This window comes from Schistocerca americana, chromosome 1 (assembly GCF_021461395.2).
Source record: "Schistocerca americana isolate TAMUIC-IGC-003095 chromosome 1, iqSchAmer2.1, whole genome shotgun sequence".
NCBI classification, from domain to species: Eukaryota; Metazoa; Arthropoda; class Insecta; order Orthoptera; family Acrididae; genus Schistocerca; species Schistocerca americana.
The window spans coordinates 596,092,717-596,116,807 of NC_060119.1; the positions used below are offsets into that span (position 1 = coordinate 596,092,717).

Here is a 24,091-nt window from a genome sequence, read left to right on the forward strand (position 1 = left end):
TAATATTAGCGACATCTAATATTGGCGATTGAACTACAGGATCATACGTAATCTCGCTATCAGCGCAGGTACTTAGCTTTGTTGTGTTGGATCCTTCTGCCATAGTATTGCTGTCGATGTTGCAGTTGAAGGCGATGCTGAAGATCTTGTAGCCTCTGCTGTGGTACTGCAACAGGCGCTGCGCGATGAATCGCTGTTGAAGATGCCGCTGCTGGCTGGAACCACTTGCTTTTGATATCGCCTCTTCTTCCATGTTGCTTTTCTTTCATCACTCTTAACCACAGCTAAAAACTCGGTGCACACAACTGTTGCAAAATTCGTAGCTCAGAGCCCCCACGCAAACTGCCTAAACTGCCACAGACTTGGGGCCTAAGTCACAGAATGTTGTTAACTGTGAGAATTACAATTGTTTTTTCACAACTATTAAAGAAACCTAATATTCAGTCCTGAATCCAATCTCACATTTAACTTTTGCAAGAGGTCCTGCCTGTTGAAGTTCAGATAATACTTTTGGAAACACTTTGCAGAATTCAAATCCAATTCTAAACTTTCCAGAGTTCATATTCTGCAACTACCACTTTCCAAAATCCAATTTCGTTTCAACACTTTGCAGGATTCTTATCCCTTAACTAACACTTTCCAAATTCCTATCCCGGACGAAATCCCATCTTGTGGTGAATCTGCACCCTTTGTGGCACATGGTCCTGGACAACAGGGCTCGTTTCACAGTTCCTGTAGGCTGACTCTTATGGCCATATATTTAAATGAGAGCACAATGCTTGTTAACTCACTGCCGACATAGTGTAGCTGAGGTGGAGCAAGGGGAACCAGCCCCACATTCGCCAAGGTAGATGGAAAGGCGCCTTAAAAACCATCCAAGGCTGGCCGGCACACCGGATCTCGACACTAATCCACCGAGTTTGTTCTGGGGACTGGCACACCTTCCTACTCGGGAAGCTGTGTGTTAGATCGCGCGGCTATACAGTACTGGTACTTCAAGAAAATTTGCATCCCGAAAAGCGCACTGAAAAGCTTAATATCAGGTTGGGGCCTACTTCACTGTGAATCTGCACATTTGAATCTGTCCTTAAAGCCAAATTATGCATTTTAGTACGGTTTACGAAATTCCTATGTTCTTGGAGTATCCTCTGATGTCCTATTTCTTTTATGACGTCATGTAAGATCTCTGAATGCTATATGTGTACGAACATACGGGCTTCCTACGTCATTGTAACTGCCCACACGCAGTAATGCCTGTTTTCTAGTGTTCTCTGGCAGCTACTAAAATGAACCCATGTCTAAGACGTCGCGGGAAAATATTACAAGTTTCTTCGCTAGCCTGGAAGACCAGTTCTGTGGATTAAAAGCTGTGAATTTTTTGTGGAGATAATATTCCCTTCTATTGTTTATAGTATCTCAGACATTGCAATATGATAGCATATTAATTTGTCTCATCAATTAAAATTTTTTTGTGCATTTTGCTTATTCTGCTTTGGGGCAAAAATAGCTGAATCCTGTACTACTCAGCATTGTGTCCCTCCTTCCCTAATATGCATACCATTGACTTGCTCAATGTTTGCTTGTCGACATTTGTTTGCACCTTCCATTGTCTTCTCTGTCAGCACTATCATGCCTTTCTTGTTGTCAGTGTTAATAATATTAATGATGTTAACAGCAAATTGTTGCAGCTTCCTGTGATAGGTATTTCCCTTGGTAAAAAACCTTCCATAGCCAAGTTCCCATAAATTCATCTTTATTTTTGACAGTCAGTTTTGATTGATATCATAGTTATCTTCTGGTCTTCAAAAAATATTTGTTTCAAAACGTGTTCATTGTTAGAACCTCTGACAGTATGGTCATTATGCACATTATACAGTTGTATCTGTTGAACCGGGTTGTCAAAAATAAAGACAAATTTGTGTGATCTTGTATAGTGAAGGTTTTTTACCAAATAAAACATAATCATTCCTTCTAATTTCTCAACATGAGAAAATGCAGTCTAAAGTATTTTCAGTGATATTTTTTGTGTTCAGTTTGCATGCTCGCACTGTGGGGTAAAAATGCACGCTGCTGTAAGTGGAATTAGTTCCCACTATGATTGGGTAATCGATTTGCCTCACCAATGCATGCAACAAATGTCAATGCATACACAGTTGGACACTACAGTAAACGATATTATGTGATGATGGTTTCGATTTTTTACAGTCAAAAAATTTGCTCCTGGTCATCATGATGTTTGTTCCCTCATCTTGCAAACAACCGTTTTCAGGGAATGATTCCTATTTTTAAGTGTTTTTTTAATATGTTACGATGAATTGAAAAAGCTTCACTGTCACGCAAACCACTGCTGATCTATATGTACATAAATAAACCACAAGCCACCATATGGTGCCTGCTTGAGGGTACCTTGTACCATTACTAGTCATTTCCTTTCCTGTTCCACTCGAAGACAGTGTGAGGAAAAAATGATTCTATATGCCTCCATATGAGTCTTTGCAGATCTTATGCAAAATGAATGTATGTTGGCAGTAGAATCTTTTGTAGCCAGTAGGAAACGACAGTTCTCAATAGTATATTGCAGAAAAAAAAGTTATCTTCATTCCAGGAATTCCCTTTTGTGTTCACAAAGCATCTCTGTAATTGATATGTTGGTCGAAACTGCTGTTAATAAATGTAGCAGCATGTCCCTGAAATTCTTCAATGTTGTCCTTTAATCTGACCTGGTGATGATCACAAGGTCTTGAACAGTACTCAAGAATGGGTTACACTAGTGTTTGATATGCAGTTTCCTTTGAAAATGAGCTACACTTTCCTAAAATTCTACCAATAAACCGAAGTCGACCATTTGCCTTCCCTATTACCATCCTTACGTGTTCATTCCTTTTCACATTGCTTTCCAACATTATGGTTATATTTAATTGACTTGACTCTGAAGAACATCATACCAGCAATACTGTATTTGAACATTATGGGATTGTTTTTCGTACTCAACTGCATTAACTTACATTTTTCTACCATTCATCAAACCAAACAGGAATTGTGACGATCTTGTCCCATGTATTACAGCATCATCAGCAAACAGTTGCAGATTGCTGCTCACACTGTGTCAAATCATTAATATATATTGAGAATGAGAGTGGTCCTGTCACACATCCGTGGGACGCACATGATGATACCCCTGTCTGTGATGAACATTCACCACCGACAGCAAAGTACTGGGCTCTGTTACTTAAGATGTCTTCGAGCCACTATCACATCTGAGAGAACATATCCCGCTTGCTCGGTTCTTCGTTGACAGAGTGTAGTGGGGCCCTGCTTTCTGGAAATTGGGTTTATGGAATTTGGTACTTCTTTTCCTACAGGTATTAGAAAGTGTGAAACAGTTTTGATCTCACAGTGTCAGTAGAGCAAGAAACATCAATTATGGTAAATGATTGTTTATTACAGTGAAATTTCCAGAAATACACTGCAATTCATGCAGATTTAATTGATTCACATTTAACTCATTGTGATGTCATAATCTGGAAAACGGGAATTATCTCATAAACAATATCACCCACTACATACACTGACAGAAAAAAAATCCCAACACCAAAAAATAATCAGTGGAGGGTAAACAAATTTCGAGAACCATTTGTCTACGTAACATAAACTGATGGAAACAAATTTCCAATACCCAGAAGGAGTTGTGCAAGGTAAACAAAAGTTAGTAGGCATGTTTCTACATCTGAAAGATGACATCTATTCAAGTTTCATGCCAGTCACATAAGAGTGGCACAGCAGCTCCACTATGAGGATGCAAATTGAGTATGCTTTATATATGTGCTGTAACAGGCATGAGCATTAGTTACCTTTCAGATTGGACTTCGTGAGTTAACATTAGCCAAGAATTTATTTAAGACGACAAAGATACCATTAACAGCAGCTTGCTGGGTTTGAACGAGGTCCTGTAACAGGACTGTAAGGAGCTGAACGTTCCTTCCGCAATACTGCAGAAAGACTTGGCAAGAATGTAGTCACTGTACATAATTGCTGGCATGGTGTTCACAGCAAGGTACTGTCACAAAAAGACTGGACTCGGCCAAATGGCATTATCAAGAGGGAAGACTGTTGTGATCGGCATATGGCTGTGGTGTATCGTACTCCGTCTGCAGTGGCAGTTTGAGCAGCAGCAGTTGCCATCCCAATGACACAATGAATTGTTACAAATCAGTTACTTCAGTTACAGCTTCAAGCCAGACACTTCGCAGCATCTGATCCCAAACCACCGCCATTTGCATCTCCAGTGGTCCCAGTGAGAGATCATTGGAGGGTGGAGTGGAGGGGTGTTGTGTTTTCTGATGAAAGCCAGTCCTGCCTCAATGCCAGTGGCAGCCATGTGTTGGTTAGGAGGAGGCCAGCTGAGCACTAGCAACCAAACTCTCCACAGCCTAGGCAAACTGGAGTTCTGGTCTGTGGTGAAATTTCACATGACAGCAGGAGTACTCTTGTGGTTATCCCACACACCCTGACTGCAGATTTGTATGTCAGTCTGTTTATTTGACCTGTTGTGCTACCGTTCATGAACAGCATTTCATGGTGCACTCTCCAACAGGATATCACTTGCCCATGTACAACTATTGTAACCCAACATGCTCTACAAGGCTCAACGTGTTGCCTTGGCCTGCTTGATCACCAGATCTGTCTCCAGTTGAGCAAGTTATGAACATCATTGGATGTCAAATCCAGCATCATCCACAAACAGCGTTAACCACCGTTCCTGTATTGACTGACCAAGTGCAACAGGCATTCAACTCAGTCCCACAAACTGACATCTGGCACCTATGTGACACTGCACATTTGCATGCTTGCATTCAGCATTCTGGTGGTTACAGTGGTTATTAATGTAACTGCACTTCACATTTGCAATGACTTTTCTTGCACTTACATTAATCTGTGATTTTGCAACATTAATCATTTAAATATGTCACCTAGACAAATGTATTCTCTAAATTTCATTACTCTACATAATTATTTCTAGGTACAGGTATTCTTTTTCTGTCAGTGTATCTAAGTGATTAACTTAGCAAGGTCACAGATTAATGTAAGTACAAAAAAAGCTATTGAAAATGTGAAATGCTGGTATATTAAAACCAGTATAACAACCAGAATTTTGAATGCAAGCATGTGAATGTGCATGCATTGTGTCATACAGGTGTCAGATGTCAGTTTGTGGGATGGAGTTTGATGCCTGTTGCTCATTTTCTGTCTGTACAGGGACAATTAATGCTGGTTGTGCATGGTGCTGGAGTTGTTGTCCAATGATGATCTATACACATGTGACTGCAGACAAACCTTGTGATCAGACAGGTGAACATAACATGTCAAAACTTTGTAGAGAATGTTGGGTTACAGCAGCAGTTTGTGAGTGAATGTTATCCTATTGGAAAATACCATACGGAATATTGTTCGTGAAAGGCAGCACAACAGGTCGAATCACCAGACTGATATACAGATTTGCGGTCAGGATGCATGGGGTAACCAGTGTGAGTGCTCCTGCTGTCGTATGCGATCACACACCACACAATAAGTCCAGATGTAGGTACAGTTTGTCTAGGATACTGACAGGTTGGTTACAGGCACTCACCTGGCCTGTTCCTAATCAACTCACGGCCATCATTGGCACCACGGCAGAACAGGCTTTCAGCAGAAAACACAACAATGGGCCTCCAATCCCCCATTCAATGAGTTATTGCATGACAAAACTGAAGTAACAAACAGCAGTGACAGTTCGTTGTTTCACTATGATGCCAACTGCTACAGTCACAAGTTTCTGCAACTGTTTTATAATGTGTAAAATAAAATGAATGTGACAAGTTTGCAAGCTTAGGCTTTAAGTTAATATTCATGATATTAAATCAGGTGACGTGCCACCTGCCAGCACACAAATTTGCTCAAAATTGCTACATAAATCCTTGTAAGCTAATTGTTCCACTATATTCAATCAGCATTTCATGTTTAGATTTTTTCTGTGGAATAAAAATGTTGGCTGTTTGGATATTCTTGGCATGCTATCTGCATAGTGTTAAGAAAGACTCGTGTTTAAATCTACACTCTGGTACATTTGATAGCTGAACTTCACAGTCTCGACAGTGCAGCTCTTTATTACAGTGATAGGGTTTCAAAGCTGTCAACTTGAACACCACAGTGCTTTAATAGTGCATACTGGAGGTGACATGACCTTATCTTCTTCCAGCCTTTGAACTGACTTACTTAGCCAGTTATAGGGAACATGCAGTTTTACATGGACTCCAAACCATGGGACAACATTGCCTGACAAGTGATGAATAAAAATCCTAGGACTAACCAGGGATTGAAACCTAGGCTGTTAGATCTGTAGTCTGATATTTTTATCTCATAGCCACTGAGCCACATCGTGATTTAAAGTGGAGACCATCTACTTAGATTGCCGTCATGGCCAAAAGATTAGCATCACTGTCTTCATTGCAGAAAGACCCAGGTTCGATTCCCAATACCTCCTCAGAGTTTTTCTGAGATAGGAGATCTGGTGCAGCACCAGTCAGCCCTTCTGAAGCCAAATGAAGAGATGATTGAATAAATACACAATGGCATCAGCAGGATTCATCTACTATCAGTAACAAATGAAGGGATTGGCAACATCAGTCACATGTTCCATGATTGTAGATTGCTCCTCGTGCTGCGTTGAAAGCAGCAGTTGGCCAGTCAGAACAAGCGTAAGACCTAATCCATGAGTGGAGTTTATGTTACCATCTACTTATCAGTGAAAAAGATAGAATGGAGCAATGTTGTTGTTGTTGTGGTCTTCAGTCCTGAGACTGGTTTGATGCAGCTCTCCATGCTACTCTATCCTGTGCAAGCTTTTTCATCTCCCAGTACCTACTGCAACCTACATCCTTCTGAATCTGCTTAGTGTATTCATCTCTTGGTCTCCCTCTACGATTTTTACCCTCCACGCTGCCCTCCAATACTAAATTGGTGATCCCTTGATGCCTCAGAACATGTCCTACCAACCGATCCCTTCTTCTGGTCAAGTTGTGCCACAAACTTCTCTTCTCCCCAATCCTATTCAATACTTCCTCATTAGTTATGTGATCTACCCATCTAATCTTCAGCATTCTTCTGTAGCACCACATTTCGAAAGCTTCTATTCTCTTCTTGTCCAAACTATTTATCGTCCATGTTTCACTTCCATACATGGCTACACTCCATACGAATACTTTCAGAAATGACTTCCTGACACTTAAATCAATACTGGATGTTAACAAATTTCTCTTCTTCAGAAACGCTTTCCTTGCCATTGCCAGCCTACATTTTATATCCTCTCTACTTCGACCATCATCAGTTATTTTGCTCCCCAAATAGCAAAACTCCTTTACTACTTTAAGTGCCTCATTTCCTAATCTAATTCCCTCAGCATCACCCGACTTAATTAGACTACATTCCATTATCCTTGTTTTGCTTTTGTTGATGTTCATCTTATATCCTCCTTTCAAGACACTGTCCATTCCATTCAACTGCTCTTCCAAGTCCTTTGCTGTCTCTGACAGAATTACAATGTCATCGGCGAACCTCAAAGTTTTTATTTCTTCTCCATGAATTTTAATACCTACCCCGAATTTTTCTTTTGTTTCCTTTACTGCTTGCTCAATATACAGATTGAACAACATCGGGGAGAGGCTACAACCCTGTCTTACTCCCTTCCCAACCACTGCTTCCCTTTGATGTCCCTCGACTCTTATAACTGCCATCTGGTTTCTGTACAAATTGTAAATAGCCTTTCGCTCCCTGTATTTTACCCCTGCCACCTTTAGAATTTGAAAGAGAGTATTCCAGTCAACATTGTCAAAAGCTTTCTCTAAGTCTACAAATGCTAGAAACGTAGGTTTGCCTTTCCTTAATCTTTCTTCTAAGATAAGTCGTAAGGTCAGTATTGCCTCACGTGTTCCAGTGTGTCTACGGAATCCAATGGAGCAATAAATTGACTAAAAAAACTATCTGTCAACCAAAGGAAGTGATTGTGAATTATTGTCATTTAATCTATTAGCATTTTACTATAACCTGTTCAAAAATAAGAGATACACACACAAATCTCTGGTCATGATAAAATGTCATATTATTACTTTTTTAATGAAATTTTTCGAATATGAGATTAGTTAAAAAGAAGTTTCAGTAGTTTTTCACAGGGACAGATAGAGATACTTATTAAATGCGAGAATGTCTTACATGCGGGGTTTTTTGATTAGGATTTTCAAGTGGCTTTCTTTTTCTTTTCTGGCTAACACACTCACTCTCTCTCTCCCTCTCTCTCTCTCTCTCTCTCTCTCTCTCTCTCTCTCTCTCTCCCCCTCTCCCTCCCCCTCCCCCTCCCTCCCTCCCTCCCCCCTCCCCCACCCCCTCCCTCCCTCCCCCACCCCCTCCCTCTCCCTCTCTCTCTCCCTCCCCCCCCCCCCCCCTCTACTTTCTTTTATCCTCGATCCTCTGTACTCCAAACAGTAACAGTTGTATCTGTAAATTTCTGTCCAGTTGCTTTTTGCTTCTGTTCCAGTAAATGATAAAATGAAGCCGTTCTTCTCACTGAAATATAGTGTACTATGTTTAATTCACCTCAATTACAAATTATATCTCATTGGGTATTGATTATGGAAAGTATTGGAGGACTAGTACTTAAGTGATATGTGCTTGTAACTGATGACCAGGGATTCTTTCTTTCAAATGAAATATGAGAAAGGGACAAAGGCAATGTGTATTGTGTTGCACATCACACTGGGGAGTCAGAAGCTATACAGAGGATTGTAAGACATATTAAGTAAAAACATGTGCATAGTTGAATGCTGATAATGCAAAAGAAAACAAAATTCATTATCAGGGAGCTGCTAGTAAGGAGGAAATCCTTCTGCATCATGCATAATCACATGGCTTGGTGCATAGAAAATAAATTACAAGTGAAAGGTTTTCCTGAACCCTGGAGATGGGAACTTGACCTCCAATGTATTATCACCACATTCCAACACCTCCTTGGATTTGAAAATTCCATTAACATACACTCTCCATCATCTTTTGATATTATTATTTATTATGTATTATTTAATTATTTTTGTGGTGTCACCGCCAGACACCACACTTGCTAGGTGGTAGCCTTTTAAATCGGCTGCAGTCCGCTAGTATACGACGGACCCGCGTATCGCCACTATCAGTGATTGCAGATCGAGCGCCGCCACACGGCAGGTCTAGAGAGACTTACTAGCACTCGCCCCAGTTGTACAGCTGACGTTGCTAGCCATGGTTCACGGAGAATTACGCTCTCATTTGCCGAGACGATAGTTAGCATAGCCTTCAGCTAAGTCCATTGCTACGACCTAGCAAGGCGCCATTTATCCTGTGCTTTTGTATCTAATGAAGCATGTACAGTAACAAGACCAATGTTCACCAATTGTGGATTAAAGTTAAGTATTCGTGCAGCTACGTACTTTTCTTTATAGCATTCATTACGTATCCTGTTTCAGACCTCACGCCAGCCTGCGTGAGCTTAACGCGTGCCTTTCGGCTACTTCCGAGTGGTGTGGCTGTCTTGCTACGCCACTACAATTTTCCTTATTGGTTTTTGCTTTTTCTTTTTTTGTTCTCCCTCACTTCACATCGGATTATCGTATTTTTTCCTATCCTATTCCTCCTTAATTCTTGGTTGCACTATTCATTCATTTCTTTTTTTCTTAGTCCATCGTTACTTCTCACTTGTGCTCCTTATCACTGGTCTAAATGCTCACCTGTACTATCTTTGTCCTCCTACTCTCTCTGTTGCCTCTACCTCTACCTTTATCTTTGTCTCCCTTTGTCCTTCCAACAGATGGATCCCTTTCATCCTGTGTGCTGAGTGATCTGACATTGCTTTTAAACTTCACCAACCTATCCCTCTCTCCTTTGCAATGAAGGCACTGTTAGTTCTGAAATCTAGGATAGGGCTGTGTACTAAATAGTTCACATATTGAAGGGACATATTGGTCAGCAATTTTGTATCATAATTTTATAGTTTCCTTGAGTAAATTTTCATCTTGAAATCTTTGTCATTCAGAGTTGAAAGATGTAGAAAATTTATGTTCCTATAAATGCCTCTTCCACTGTCGTTTCTTTGTGTTATTCAGAGTAACTTCTCTAGAAAGAATTTTTATAGACTTTAGTTCATTGTTGTCTTAGACAGTTATCATACTCCAGAAATAGTACACTCATTATGTATACATTAAGGTTCCCTCTGTAGTGAAGCAGGCTTGTAAAATATTTCTTTGCCATTTATTCTGAAAATGTTGGATTAGGATGATAACGGTGTGTTTTCTTATGCACTTAAATTCTATGTTTACCATCATTATGTGCCAGATGCTCATTCGTGAAAAATGTTTACCAGCTGTTCCAGTCACTGCAGCGCAAAACCAACACCACCAACAGCAGCATCAAATAGTATTGCAACCAAATTCCATACAAGTTCAACAGTCAAAACCAGTAGATGGTATACAGAAGATACCAGTATCAGCAGGATTTGCACAGATAGTTCAGTCATCTGGTGGTAGGCACATCTTGCTTACATCATCTGCACAAATTGTTCAGCCTTTATCAGCCAGCCAGACGGTCCAAGCAAACTCAACTGGTAATATATTAAGATACTTCTAAATTTTATTCTTATTTCACTATTATATCACATGTTTGTGAACCCATGCAGTGCAGTGAATGAGATGAAATGTATGTGTGTGTTGCTGTTTGAGTTTATATTGTCATTTTGTGATAGTGAATGGAGCTGTGGATGCTAGACAATGGAGTGCCACGTGGAGAAATCGGAACATTTCCATCATATGCTTCAATAGAGGCTTGACAGCAGAAGAGGCTGGCAGAAACATTTGTGCCATGTATGGGGGTAATGCCATTGGACAGAACACGGGTTGAAAATGGTTTTCTATTTATATGGAGGCTCATTTTGACATTAGTGACTCTCCACATTCAGGGAGACTTTTGAGGTTTAGTGAAGATCTTTTAAAGGCATTAATGCATAATGATCCACATCAGTATAGTTCAGAACTGGCAGTGTGGTTATTCCAGCATCGTGCGACATTTGCTTGCCCAATACATCATGGCATCCAGTAAGTGGGATGCGCTTTATGGTTATTGTTCACATTCAGTCTTTCATGTCAGAGATGCCTACATGCCTTCGAGAAAACAGTAATATAGTTCCCTGAAGAAAGTGTCCACGGTAACACTTGAGTAGTAGCCCACACTTGAGGTAGTTGAGAGTTAATATGGTTCATGGGTTGTTATTGTTGTTGTCGTTGTTGTGTGTGTGGTGTTTTTTAACAATTCTCAGTTTTCTCCAGCATCTGGAGGACAAGACTCCCGATGGAACACAAATAACTCCCAGTCACATAGCCACAACTTTTTAATAATTTTTGGGGTCGTCAAAAAGTTTATTAAAAATATTATTCCTTCTTTCTTTTTTTTCATTGCATTATTTCATTATTTATTTCCCAATTCTTTATTATTAAGTTCACATTTTGTAGTTCATTTATGAGGGGACAATTCCAATGTTGTAACCAGTAGATGTGTTTAGCACAGGCTATTGACTTGTAATGTGGGTATAAATAAAAGCTGTGAAGGACCCTTGCACATATGAAGCAGAAAGTTACTGATCATTGGTGTCTTGGAAAAACAGCATTATAACAGTCAGCAATCAACCAACCACAGTCCTTCTTGAGCACCAGGTGCATTCTGTGTTGCCAGTTTTGTACCTACATGAAGATTCTTGCAAACATGTTCCCTTAGATACCTCCAAGTACATAGGGGACAAGATAGTTCTTCAACACTGTTATTCTTTTTGGTGCTTACAAGATTCATTTAGAAATATTATATGCTATTTTTTTTAAATATTTATTTAATTTTGCTAATTCACTCTTGTCTGTGACCATGTGGCTACCAAACTTGATGCATTGGTAATTTACGTCATGATCCAATGTGCTTTTGTAGCAACCCACATTTTCAGTGTTAACTCAGTATGTAAAACACATCTTCATACTTTCTGTTTCCTCAGAACAACACAGGAAATTATGAAGCAGAATTGTTGACTATATTTGACAGTCTATTCGGCAACACTACACACACATGATGCTGTCTCCAACAATTGCTATTTGAAGTCTGGAATTTATGGGAAGGAAAAAAAAAGAAAGCTTTTGAAGTTAGGCTTTGTTGGAAAGTAGCATGGTTTTCTTGTTATGGCTTATATACATGTATGTTACGTGTGTTTCTATGAAAGAGAAATTGCTACTCACCATGCAGTGGAGATGCAGAGTCGCAGATAGGCACAGCAAAAAGACACTCACAATTAAAGCTTTCGGCCATAGGGCCTTCATCAACAATAGACCCCACTCACACAAACACACACACACACACACACACACACACACACACACACACACACACACACACACACACACACACACGACTATCGTGTGTGTGTGTGTGTGTGTGTGTGTGTGTGTGTGTGTGTGTGTGTGTGTGTGTGTGTGTGTGTGTATGCATGTGTGTGTGTGTGTGTGTGTGCCGTTTACTGTTTACTATGGCAGAAAGCTTTAATTGTGAAGTCTTTTTGTTGTGCGTATCTGCGACTCAGAATTTCTGTTGTGTGGTGAGAGGCAACTTTCCTTTCATAGTATTGTTGCATTCCATCCTGGATTTTCCACTGTTTGATTTTTACTGTATTGACTTTGGCATAGATCAGAAAAATAAAAAGTGTCAGCCATTGTTGAATATGAGTTAATTATCTATCAAAAACCATGACTATTTTGTTACAGGGTGTGCTTGCATGCATACTGTTATGAAATTGCTGTTGCCAAAACTGGTGTTTACGTGCAAATATTTATATATTTTTCTTTTGTTAATTGTATTGTGAAACTAATTCACCAATAATGCTTACAGGAGTATTACCAAATGGGCAAAGAGTAACAGTTCTTTCAAAATCAGTGAATAGTTCATCTGTTTCAAGTTCATCAGTGAATAGGATTGTTACATCTGGCACATCGGCAAGACCTGTGATGAGAGTGCCTCCCTTAAATGTGAACACTGTTGTACATTCCAATCATAGCTCAGCCAATAGTGTAGTGATCACTGGAACAACTACTCTTACAACTACTACTACATCTACTTCCACAAAAACTAGTGCAGTGTTGACTCAGCCCGTATTGGCAGCACTTGTGCAACAGACGAGAAATAATGTCACCTCGAAGTCATTAATTACACTGACAGGAGGTAATCTGGATCTGGATGGTGTCAAGTCTTTGGTGCCCACAAATCATAAACAAGAGACAGATGCAAGCAAGGATTCTGTGTTTTATTTGGTAAGTATTTTAAGCTAAAATGTTTAATTGCCTTACAGCATGAAAAATACTAGTTATGCTGTATTTGAAAAAGATGAATATGGAAATTATTAAATATTTGCATTCAAACATTAATATTCAGTGGGTATGAGAACGCTATAACACCTCTGAGAGGGAAATTTCTTCACTAAAAACAAGTCATGTTATGAGGTGATATTGCGCAAATTTTTGTCAAAATTAGTCACACCCACTAATTATTTTGGAAATGTGGCCTGATAAAAGGTATTTTTAACATGCCAGCAGTTATCTCAAGCACTTGCAGTAATTTATGTATGAGACCTTGCAGAAGAAGAATACTGTCACAATTTGTTGTCACTTAATACTGCAATTATATTAAAAACCGGGTTGAATCATTTGTTGTTGAATGTTTGATTGAAGATTTTTCTGTTATGGAGAACCCAAGACCACACACATTTTTTGTTAGTCAATTCCTGTAAATTTTGAAGTCATATTTGAATTTTTGCGTCTTTCAGAGGTGAACTGTGACACAACACAACATGATCCCAATTAAGATTTTATTTGATTTGTATTTTTGATGTGTACGCTGCCAATGTGTAAAAAAGTGATTCAGAAGATCCCTTATTGTTGAAAACAAAAATTTCATTGTGGCATACTGAGTATAAAAAAATAACTGCAGAAATGCTCTGTTGTTCTGATTCATTGTTAAATTAAATACTCTATAATCAACATGAGAAATGTGTCTGCAATAATGGATTCAGAATCAAATGTATTATAAATATTCTATGCTATTATGATATGTGGTCAGATGGATTTCTTGTTGAAACATACCATTTCATCCCCATTTGTGGAGGACATCTTCTCAGAGATCTAATACACATTATTGCTCACTAGTGAACCAAGTCAGGATGTGCATCAGACCTACAAAGAAGCTACAACCCTCCTTGAAGATGTCCATTACAGACAGGGATGAAACATCAAGTTTCAGTAAAAAATTCACCTGACCACAGCTTAATATTCAGGAATATTTTAATAAGTGTGACATTTCCAGTTGTGGAAGTTTATATTTCACAATTAGAAAGACAATAACAAATTAGTTCACTTATTACCTTATTTACAATGACATACTCATTCCCTACAGTATTTATAGATAATAATCAAACAACGATTGTAATGCACTATGTCATTAATACAACTCACGTATGTTGCATTGTTTTTATCACTATTAGTGAAATATGAAAGAAAATTGAACTTGTGTTTATACATTGGTAATACTGTTTACAAATAATTTCTTTATCTATTTATTTGAGAAAGCTTCTATCACAAACATTAATGTTGCCTACCTGAATCGTTAAGATATTAAATTTTTGCACATACTCATGAACACTGGATACAAAATGTCAACTCGCACTCTACTCAAAAGAGAGGGGTGCAGGATGGAAATTTTGCAGCTGTTGGGCTGGTCCCAATGGCCAAAAGAAATCGTATTGATTCACCTTCTACAGCTGCTGCCCAAAATTTCATCAGTAAGCTGCACCAGTTTGTTCTGGCTCCTGTAACAGTGTGCTACCGTACTGTGGCACACAGATTTCACAGTGTACGAGGACTGCAGATACATAAATGCAAGCAAACTGTCAGTTATGGTACTTTACATTGTTTCTACCAAGATGGTAATTAAAATGTTGACTATGCCTTCTGAGAGCTGACTCATCCTTTATGTGAGAGGCTGTTAAAATTTTAGAGATAGCGTCTTAAACTTGAAGTTGCATAACTTTTTACTGTTGTCTGTTAAAGTTGTAGAACTTGTGTTGTTCAGTTGAAAAATTTTAATTATTCCTTGTCTGCTCATTTACATTGTGCTCTGCTCATTTACATCATGCTCTGCTCATTTACATCATGCTCATATTCTTTATTCACATGTATTGGAGAGTTGCATATAAGCAGTAGTAAATTATTTGAATTTCTTGTTTCAAAAAAGTCATGAGTCAGAAAAGTGCAGTTTTACAGGAGAAGGCGCAAACTTCCTACACCATAAACAATCTGAGAATTGAAAACTAAACTTACTGGCAGATTAAAACTGTGTGCCGGACCGAGACTCGAACTCGAGACCTTTGCATTTCACGGGCATACAATGACATACTTCTTTAGGCACATTCAGTGGCATACATGGATACTGTCTCCGAAACTGAGCTACCCAAGCATGACTCACGCCCCGTCCTCAAAGTTTTACTTCCGTCAGTACCTCATTTCTTACCTTCCAAACTTTACAGAAGCTCTCCTGGGAAGCATGCACAACTAGCACTCCTGAAAGAAAGGATATTGCGGAGACATGGCTTAGCCACAGCCTAGGGGATGTTTCTGGAATCTGAGAATTTATTGTTATTTCAATGCCAATAGTTGTCGAATCTTCAAGGACTATGTAGCATTGTGCATTTTCATTTTGTAATTTATAGTTTTGCATAAAAGTAGTGCAGCCTCGAGACCACATGAGAAGAAACACAGATGCCAACAAACTGTAAATAATTACTTATTTACGTATAAAAAAAACACACACACACACACACTTCATGAACTGTTTGATAGTCAAAAAATAACAAAACTGTATCATTCTGGATCCCACTGAAGATGCCTTGGAGTAAGAAAAGTGCAAAATGTGTGTGGGAAAAATGAAGTACAGTTGCAGCAAGAAAAGGCAATTTTATTTACAAAACAAATTATTCTGGACAATTTCTCTATCTTGGGTGCAGCTGCTGCTTGTATCTACAACATCTGTATGGCAACATCTCTTCTTGGCTCTATTTACAGCTATTATTTTTGCCTACAGCAATTTGCACTTCACAGTTGAAAGTTGTCATTTTTTAAAACATCTCATTGTTTATGATGCCATATCTCTTAAACTGTGTGCATACAATGACATACTTCTTTAGGTACATTCAGTGGCATACATGGATACTGTCTCCGAAATATGTTGCGAATAGAGTCAGTAGCAAAGAAATAATAAATTTAAACATCATTCATGATGCAGCCGTTTTTCACAAATCTCAGTGTTTGTGATGTTATATCTCCTGAACTTGGGTTTTTACCCCAAAGTGTTTGTTGCCCGACAGTAAGGGACATGTGTACCAAGTTCAGTTGAAATTGGTCCAGTGGTTTAAGAGGAGATGTGGAATATACATACACACACAAACATATATATACATCCCTTTTTATAATACATTGGGATTATTGGTTATCAATAAAGTAATAATATACAACCTAAGGCAGTGTTCTTTTGTCCTTATTGACTCATGGGTTACTGTTGACCCTGCAGGTTATATCAGCTTTTTTGAAATTGTGTGGATATGATTTCTAGCAATAGTACATCTGAGCTCTGCAGATAAAAACTAACTCTTCAGTTTATACTACGTTTTCAACTTAAATTACTGTAATTTCTCCCACATCACCTTTATTGCCTATTCATTGTTTTTCTCTCATTTCTCACATTTTGATGCTCCTTCCAATTAAATTTCATATTTTACCATACAGTACTGTCCATTCCCTGTTAACAACACGTCCATTACTCTTCTACCCCACGTTTTTTTTCAGTCACTTTTGTCTTGCTTTATTTAAACTTTTTAGGTATGGTTTTAATGCATTTTGTTTTCACTCTTCTTATATGGATTTGTATTTGTGTTTGATTTAATTCTTGTCTATGTAATGGGGATTTTGGTTTCCTGTGAATTTTCTAATTTTAAGCAGGTGTTAAAAATGACTCATCTGTGCATAATCTTTGATAAAGAAATGGTGATAAATTTCTAATAATCTGAATGCAAATAATATGGATAAAATTGAAATGTGAAGTTTCCAACAATATTGTTCTTGTGGTTGATATTTCATTTCTTTGAATTGTGTGTATTGTTTTAGCCGGAACTGAATAAAAAGCGACATATGAAACGGAGAGAAAAGCTTTGTACGATTAATATGGTCAATCAGAGGCGATGTGCTGCTTGTCCAATCTATGGGTCTGACTTAGTTGAAGCAGTTAGAATTGTCGATCAGCAGTGTACGTCACGTGGATGGAAGAGCAGTGGTTATGTTCATTGCCAACATGCACATAGGCAATGTAACAGACCAGAAGTTTACTGGAACACTACTGAAGCATTAAAGGCTGTGATTCATACAAATACTTCGTATGTCGATGAACTGAAAGATGCATTTTCAAGGTTAGTTTGTCTTTCTTTTGAAAATTATTTCATGTAAAATTACATTATTGATGTGTAGCCTCGTCCAAATCCCATGGGGCAGTGAAGTTGAATGCTAGTGACACAGTAAAACTTCATATAGTGGTAATACAAACCACTCACAAGTATGCAGAAAAGACACTATAAAACTGTTATTGTTTTGGATGTTTCTTACATTCCAGTAACACATAGCACATGACTTATATTAAACTGCTCTAAAATTCTTTTTGAGAAATACAGCTAATAGCTTCACAAGAACCATTTTTACGTTTTGCTTTTAAACTGTATCGAAACTAGTTGACTTTTTGAATGAACCATGTAATGACACTTTTATGATTATCATGAAATACTATTACGCAATTTCAGTTTTTCTGCTGAGACAGTTGTCACTGGTGTTTCAGACAATGCTAGATATCATAGCTTAAAGCATCACTTGGCCTCAAAAATTATTTTCAGTATTGGCTTTGAGGTGGTAAACATAGAGGTACTCACTTTTATTTCACAGAAAAGTAAGGAATTCTTAGAGCTACAGTAGCAGGTTTACTTGCACTGCTTTTCACATTTTTGAATTTACAGGGCGGACTGTTTTAGTGTCTGTTAACACCAACGTTTACTTTATAAATATCCCTGTCTTTTCACTTTTTAGTTTTTCTAGTAACTCAGCAATATCATTATCAAAATAATTGCTAGTGAATTCTGGACTTGCAGCCAACCAAGTAAATAAATCCCTCGCAGTTGAAAAGAAAAACAGAGGTTAATTTCACCTTAGGAGAAGTTTTCTTTAACTATATGTGAACAATATACCCACAGTATTTCAATACATCTCTTACTGTTTTCCCTCCTAGCTAACTATTGCAGTATCCTTGACAATGGAGCAACTGATGGTGGTTGTTTTTAAGTTTAATCAAGTGTAATTTTGATTACTGCCTTTTCCGCTGTTGCACCTCTGGCTTTCAGTATTTTTTTCAGTTTTTTCTCCTCTTTGATGACATCTGTGGGAAGACAACACTCTTTGTTTGAGAGTGTTGTGGTCATCAACTATGAAACTTTGGCATCCTTCCGTGATGTTGGTTCCTCCTGTAAACTGTTTACATTTGTAAATTTGATTTGCCTTAGTTTAGTATAGCTATTCCATCACAGAAGCATCCTGAAGGTGTACGACATTTCTGGACATTGCCGTAAACTTCGTCAAACAGGAAGCACCAATTCTCTTTAACGATTTGATTCATGCATTACACTTGTGGTAGTTGAGGACTTGCCCAGTTTCAGAGTTATTGTTGATTGCATTTTAAGTACCATTTCCAAACACAGACTGCAGTCATGAAACCTTCACTAATTGCACCAATGAGCATTTAACATCTTTCACCTGTAATACTGAATGATCTCTCATTGTTCCAAAAAACATTTGACTCAGTATTAGATCAAAGCATATTAACAAAATTACAGTCATATGGGGTATGAAATAAAATTTGTGACTGGATTGAGGATTTATTTTGTAGAGAGGATGCACCATGTTACCTAGAGTGAAGAGCCATTAACAGATGAAGTAATTGTGGTCATACCTTGGCCTTGCTGTTCATCTTGTTAGAGATGATGCAGTTACATAAATGAAGTACTATTTGGAAAAAATAGTTCATGAAAAGAAAGTCATCTGTATGTGTAAGTAAATTTTCTAAATAGTTTTTTTTATCTGACTCATTAAAAACCAAGTGATAATCATGTAATGATGGAGTTTCTTTGGTGAATGTAGACTGGGTCAAGTGGAGGTTCTGGCCAGATAGTTACATGTCTGAAGGATGTGTGTGGATAATGTAGTCTGCTGCGCAGCTATGGCCGCTTGTGTGGAATCCTCCATTACAAATATATTTCCAGATCATCAGATTTATTCAAAATATAAACCTCTTTTATTGATCAGCATCTGCATCTATATACACAAGCCACTGTGTGGTGTGTGACAGACAGTACCCTGTAGCACTTATTAGTTGATTTCTTTCCTGTTCCATTCCCAGACAGAATGAGGGAAAAATGACACACTATATGCCTCCATATGAGCACTGATTTCTCATATCTTATCTTCGTGGTCCTTAAGTGAAAAATATATTGTTGGTAGTAGGATTGTTTTGCAGTCAGCCTCAAATTCTAGTTCTCTAATTCTCTGTAGTGTTCTTCGAAGAGAACATAACCTTCTCACCATGGATTCCCTCCATAACAATGGCATGTTGTTCGAACATACCAGTAACAAATGTAGCAGGCAACTTCTGAATTGCTTTCATTTCATTCTTTAATCTGACGTGGTGGAAATCTCAAAGAGTCAAGCAGTACTCGAGAATAGGTCGCACTAGAGTCCTATATATGGTCTCCTTTACAGATGAACCACACTTTCTGAAAATTCTTGCAATAAACTGAAGTTGACCACTTCTCTACCATAATCCTCACTTGCTCGTGACATTTCATATTGCTTAGCAATGCTATCCCCAGATATCTAAATGGCGTGACTGTGTCAAGGAGGACACTGCTGATGCTATATCCAAACATAATGTGTTTATTTTGGTTTATTTTTTTGTACTCGTCCACATTAACTTATACTTCCTATGTTTAGAGCCAACTGCCATTTATCAAACCAACTAGAAATTATGTCTATGTCATATTTTACCATCCTATAGTCACTCATCTTTAACACCTTCGTTTACACCTCAGCATCATCAGCAAACAGTAGCAAATTACTGGTCATCCAGTCTGCCAGATCATTTATGTATACAGAAAATAATAGCGGTCCTATCGCACTATCCCAGCCACTCCTGGTGATGACCCTTGTCTCCGATGAACACCCACCATCGAGGTTCTATTATTTAAGAAATCCTCGAGCCACACATATCGGGGAACCTATTCTGTATGCTCAAACCTGTATTAACAATCTGCAGTCTGGTACTGTCTCAAATGCTTTTCAGAAATCTAGGAATATAGAAACTGCCAATTGCCCTTCATCCATAGTTCATAGTATATCATGTGGGAAAAGGGCAAGCTGTATTTCATGTAAGCAGTGCTTTATAAAACAGTGCTGATTCGTGGACATAAGCTTTTCAGTCTCTAGTAAATTTATTACATTCGAACTTGGGATATATTCCAGAATTCTGCAGCAAACCGATGTTAAGGATACTGGTCTGTAATTTTGCATGTCTGTTCCTTTACCCATCTTATATACTGGAGTCACCTACACTTTTTCCCTGTCAGTTGGGACTTTGCACTGGGTGAGAGATTACCAATAAATGCAAGCTAAGGGGCGAATGTCACAGAGTACTCTTTGTAACACAGAGTTGAGATTCCGTCCTGACATGGTTACTGATTTTTTTTTTTTTCCAACACTTTCAGTTGGTTCTCTATGCCAGGGATGCTATTACTGTGTCACACATGACTCTGTGCTCCGGCCAAATGATGGTACATTTGTGTTATTCTCCTGCATGAATTATTATTTAAACATGGAATTTAATTTTGATTTTGTTGTGTACCTTCGGCTGTCACACCAGACTGGTCGATGAGTGACTGGATGGAACTGTTAGACTCACTTAGCAGTTTTATGTAGGACCCGAATTTTCTTGTGTTTTCTGCTAGATCTTTCGCTAAGGTGTGAAGATGGTAGTTGTTCTTGTGTCGCGCGCAGATCTTTTCACTCATGCACAAATCTCTACTAATCTTTGCCTGTTCACTTGCCAATTCCTTTTTGAATCGAGACTGCAACAGCCTTTGCTTTCTCAGCAGTTTCGAATTTCTTTGCTAAACCACTGTGGGTCTTTTCCGTTGTCAGTGCACTTACTAGGCACATACTTGTCCAGAGCATGATTTACAATCTGTATAAAGTTTATCCATAATTCCTCTTGTCCATCATACTGGACCTAAATGATTGCAGTTCATTGTCCAAGTTAGGTGCTAACAGCTGCTTATCTGTTCTTTGTAGCAGAAACAATCCTAGACTTCTTGATCGATTTATTAACTTTAATAACCTCAGTAGATTTGATGACATCATGATCTCTAATTCCTGTGTCCTATACTGGCGCCGTTGATGAAGTTCGGCCTTGTTGTAACTACGAGGTCTAAGATATTTCCATTACATGTGGGCTACTGAACTAGCTGCTCAAGACAGACATTTGTCTTAATTTGTTATTGAGTTACTCTTTTTGAAGATCATGTCTGTTCAGTGTAGTCACTGTATTTTGTGCCATAATTCTGTTTGGTATGTTACTAGAACTCTTTGCTATGTACGCTAAGTTTCTTTGGTCCTTTTCCAAACTGAACATTGCTGTTGCCAGTTACACCTGTATTATGGCTAATTTTTAAATTATTGTTGCTTATGAGAGAGCTTGCCCACCCTGTTCATTTGGTTTTAAAATTTATAATGTTCTTCGATTCTTATTACTAACAAGAGATTTGTTGCCAAGTGACCCTTTTTATTAATTTAAATCCCTTCCCAATTTTTCCATTGAACCATTCTAAACTAAGATAGTAGTTACATACAGAAATATTTGTGCATTCTATATTACCTCATGTCAGTTCTTATGTAGTTACCCCACCAACAAATAAATTATTTTCCGTATAATTTGTTTCCATCTTGCAGGACTTCTGCTTCCCTTCACATCTATTCCCCCTCCCCCCACTTGGCATTCCAGGTTACATTACGTGCCTCTGTGACTCTCAGTATGTCTTTGAACATCTGCGACAGATCTGTTAAACTTTCCCGTAACATTTTTATGCTAGCAGATAATACCTAACATGTTATGTATTTCTCTCTGGACTGAACAAAAAAATTAAAAATAAATGGAAATCCTTAGTACTTATGTATTGCAAAGCATTGCTATACCCTCACTCCTGGGATGTCAGTTCTAAAAATAAGACAAAAGGATTTATGTTAGTGCTTGTCTTATCCTGGAAATGTATTTAATTACCATTTTTCTTATGAATAATTTTTTTTTTTTTTGCAGGTTCCTGTTGTTTGTGCCAGCAGTGGCAGCACCTCAGCCAAAATTTCATGTCTCTCACCCCCCACCTTCACGATTGTGGGAAGACAGAAGATTTACAGCTGAACTTCAACGGGAGTTGTCACCTCGTTGTGCGTTGTTGTATCCTGTAGTGAGCGCAATGGCAACCCAGTTTCCTGATCCCAGGCTTATTCAGTATGATTGCGGTGAGTAATAATGAAGTATCAGCTGTCTTTTTCCTATATTACTTAGCTGCTCACGTAATATCTTCATTGATTTAATGTAATACCCTCCCATTATGTGGGTCTTAAGATGAAGTTAATGCACAATTTCTCAGCAACTGCAACTGTTATTTTCAGCACATTAAAATACTTTCATTAAATAATTTGAAGCTAGCCGTAGGCGGTAATTTTATCAATCTTCGCCACTTAGCTTACTGCTAGTTTTATTTCCTTGCCTCAGAACTACAGATTTTTTTTTTAATAATTGTGTGTTACTACATGAAATAAGTTAAATTCCTGAGCATTACTTCATAAGAGTAGCAGAATATGTGCTTCAAGTCTGTAACCTCCCTATTACACTAAATTTACAAAGTCTTTACAAATCTTCATTGGGGAGGGAATATGTGGTGCATTCACTTAATTTGGTGTGGCAGTAATACTACAGGTGCTAGGTACAGTATAGCAAAATCGTGAAAAAAAAACTTTATGTATGATTAATTTATCCAGTCATAGACACAAACTTGTATAAGACTCAGAACTAGCAAAATTTATTTTGTGGTGTGGGCCCCTACACTAATAATAATCAATATGTGATATTAAAGTTAACCTGTAATTAACATAAAATAAGGGAAAGGCAACTCCCTACCTATAGAGAACTGATGTGTGGCGTCACGTACCGGGCTTCTGTAGATAAGTTGTTGCCCTTCCCCCAAAAGGTCCCTCCTCAAAATTAGGAATCAGTGGAAAAAAAATTGTATGCAGAATACTGTGAGCTACATACTTAACACCTCCCCCCCCCCCATTTTGACTGGTTTGATACCTTAAGCTGTCTACTGTTTATTCCTGCATTGTGCTAGTCTTTTCATCTCAATATCCTCTATAATCAGTTGTGCATACTCTAGTCTTGGTCCTCCTCTGCTGCTTTTCCCCTCAGCAGTTCCTTCCAACACATATCTAAAAGCAGTTTCCCTTTTTCAGTTGTGTACAATGTCATCAAAATTCACTTTAGGGGATTTAGAGAAATAAAAACATCTTATATGTGATGTAATTCTTCAGTCCTTCCCAGCAGTCTGTTGACATCCTGATGTGTCGGGTATTCTGCCACATAAAGCATCGTGAATGGGAATTCTGCCACATATGAGCATTGTTCGTGCATGATATTTTGACAGTGTTACTTGTTATCTTCATCGTATGCTATGTTACACTCATTGTCGAGTAGAATGGGTCCAGTATTTATAGCTATGGCCTTCCCCCTCCATGATCGACTCCAGGTATTTTATCTACAGTCCGTCCCC

The 24,091-nt window shown here is 38.3% G+C and overlaps 1 protein-coding gene across 3 annotated transcripts in view; it reads left to right on the forward strand.

Annotated features, from left to right (window-relative positions):
• LOC124606851 (helicase domino) overlaps positions 1 to 24,091 on the forward strand; it is a 402,945-nt gene that overhangs the window by 153,016 nt on the left and 225,838 nt on the right. For all 3 annotated transcript variants that reach the window (XM_047138941.1, XM_047138934.1, XM_047138951.1), the window contains 4 exons: positions 10,418 to 10,657; positions 12,970 to 13,388; positions 17,289 to 17,587; positions 22,579 to 22,781. In XM_047138941.1, the coding sequence (XP_046994897.1) occupies positions 10,418 to 10,657; positions 12,970 to 13,388; positions 17,289 to 17,587; positions 22,579 to 22,781 (1,161 nt within the window). The remainder of the gene's footprint in view (positions 1 to 10,417; positions 10,658 to 12,969; positions 13,389 to 17,288; positions 17,588 to 22,578; positions 22,782 to 24,091) is intronic.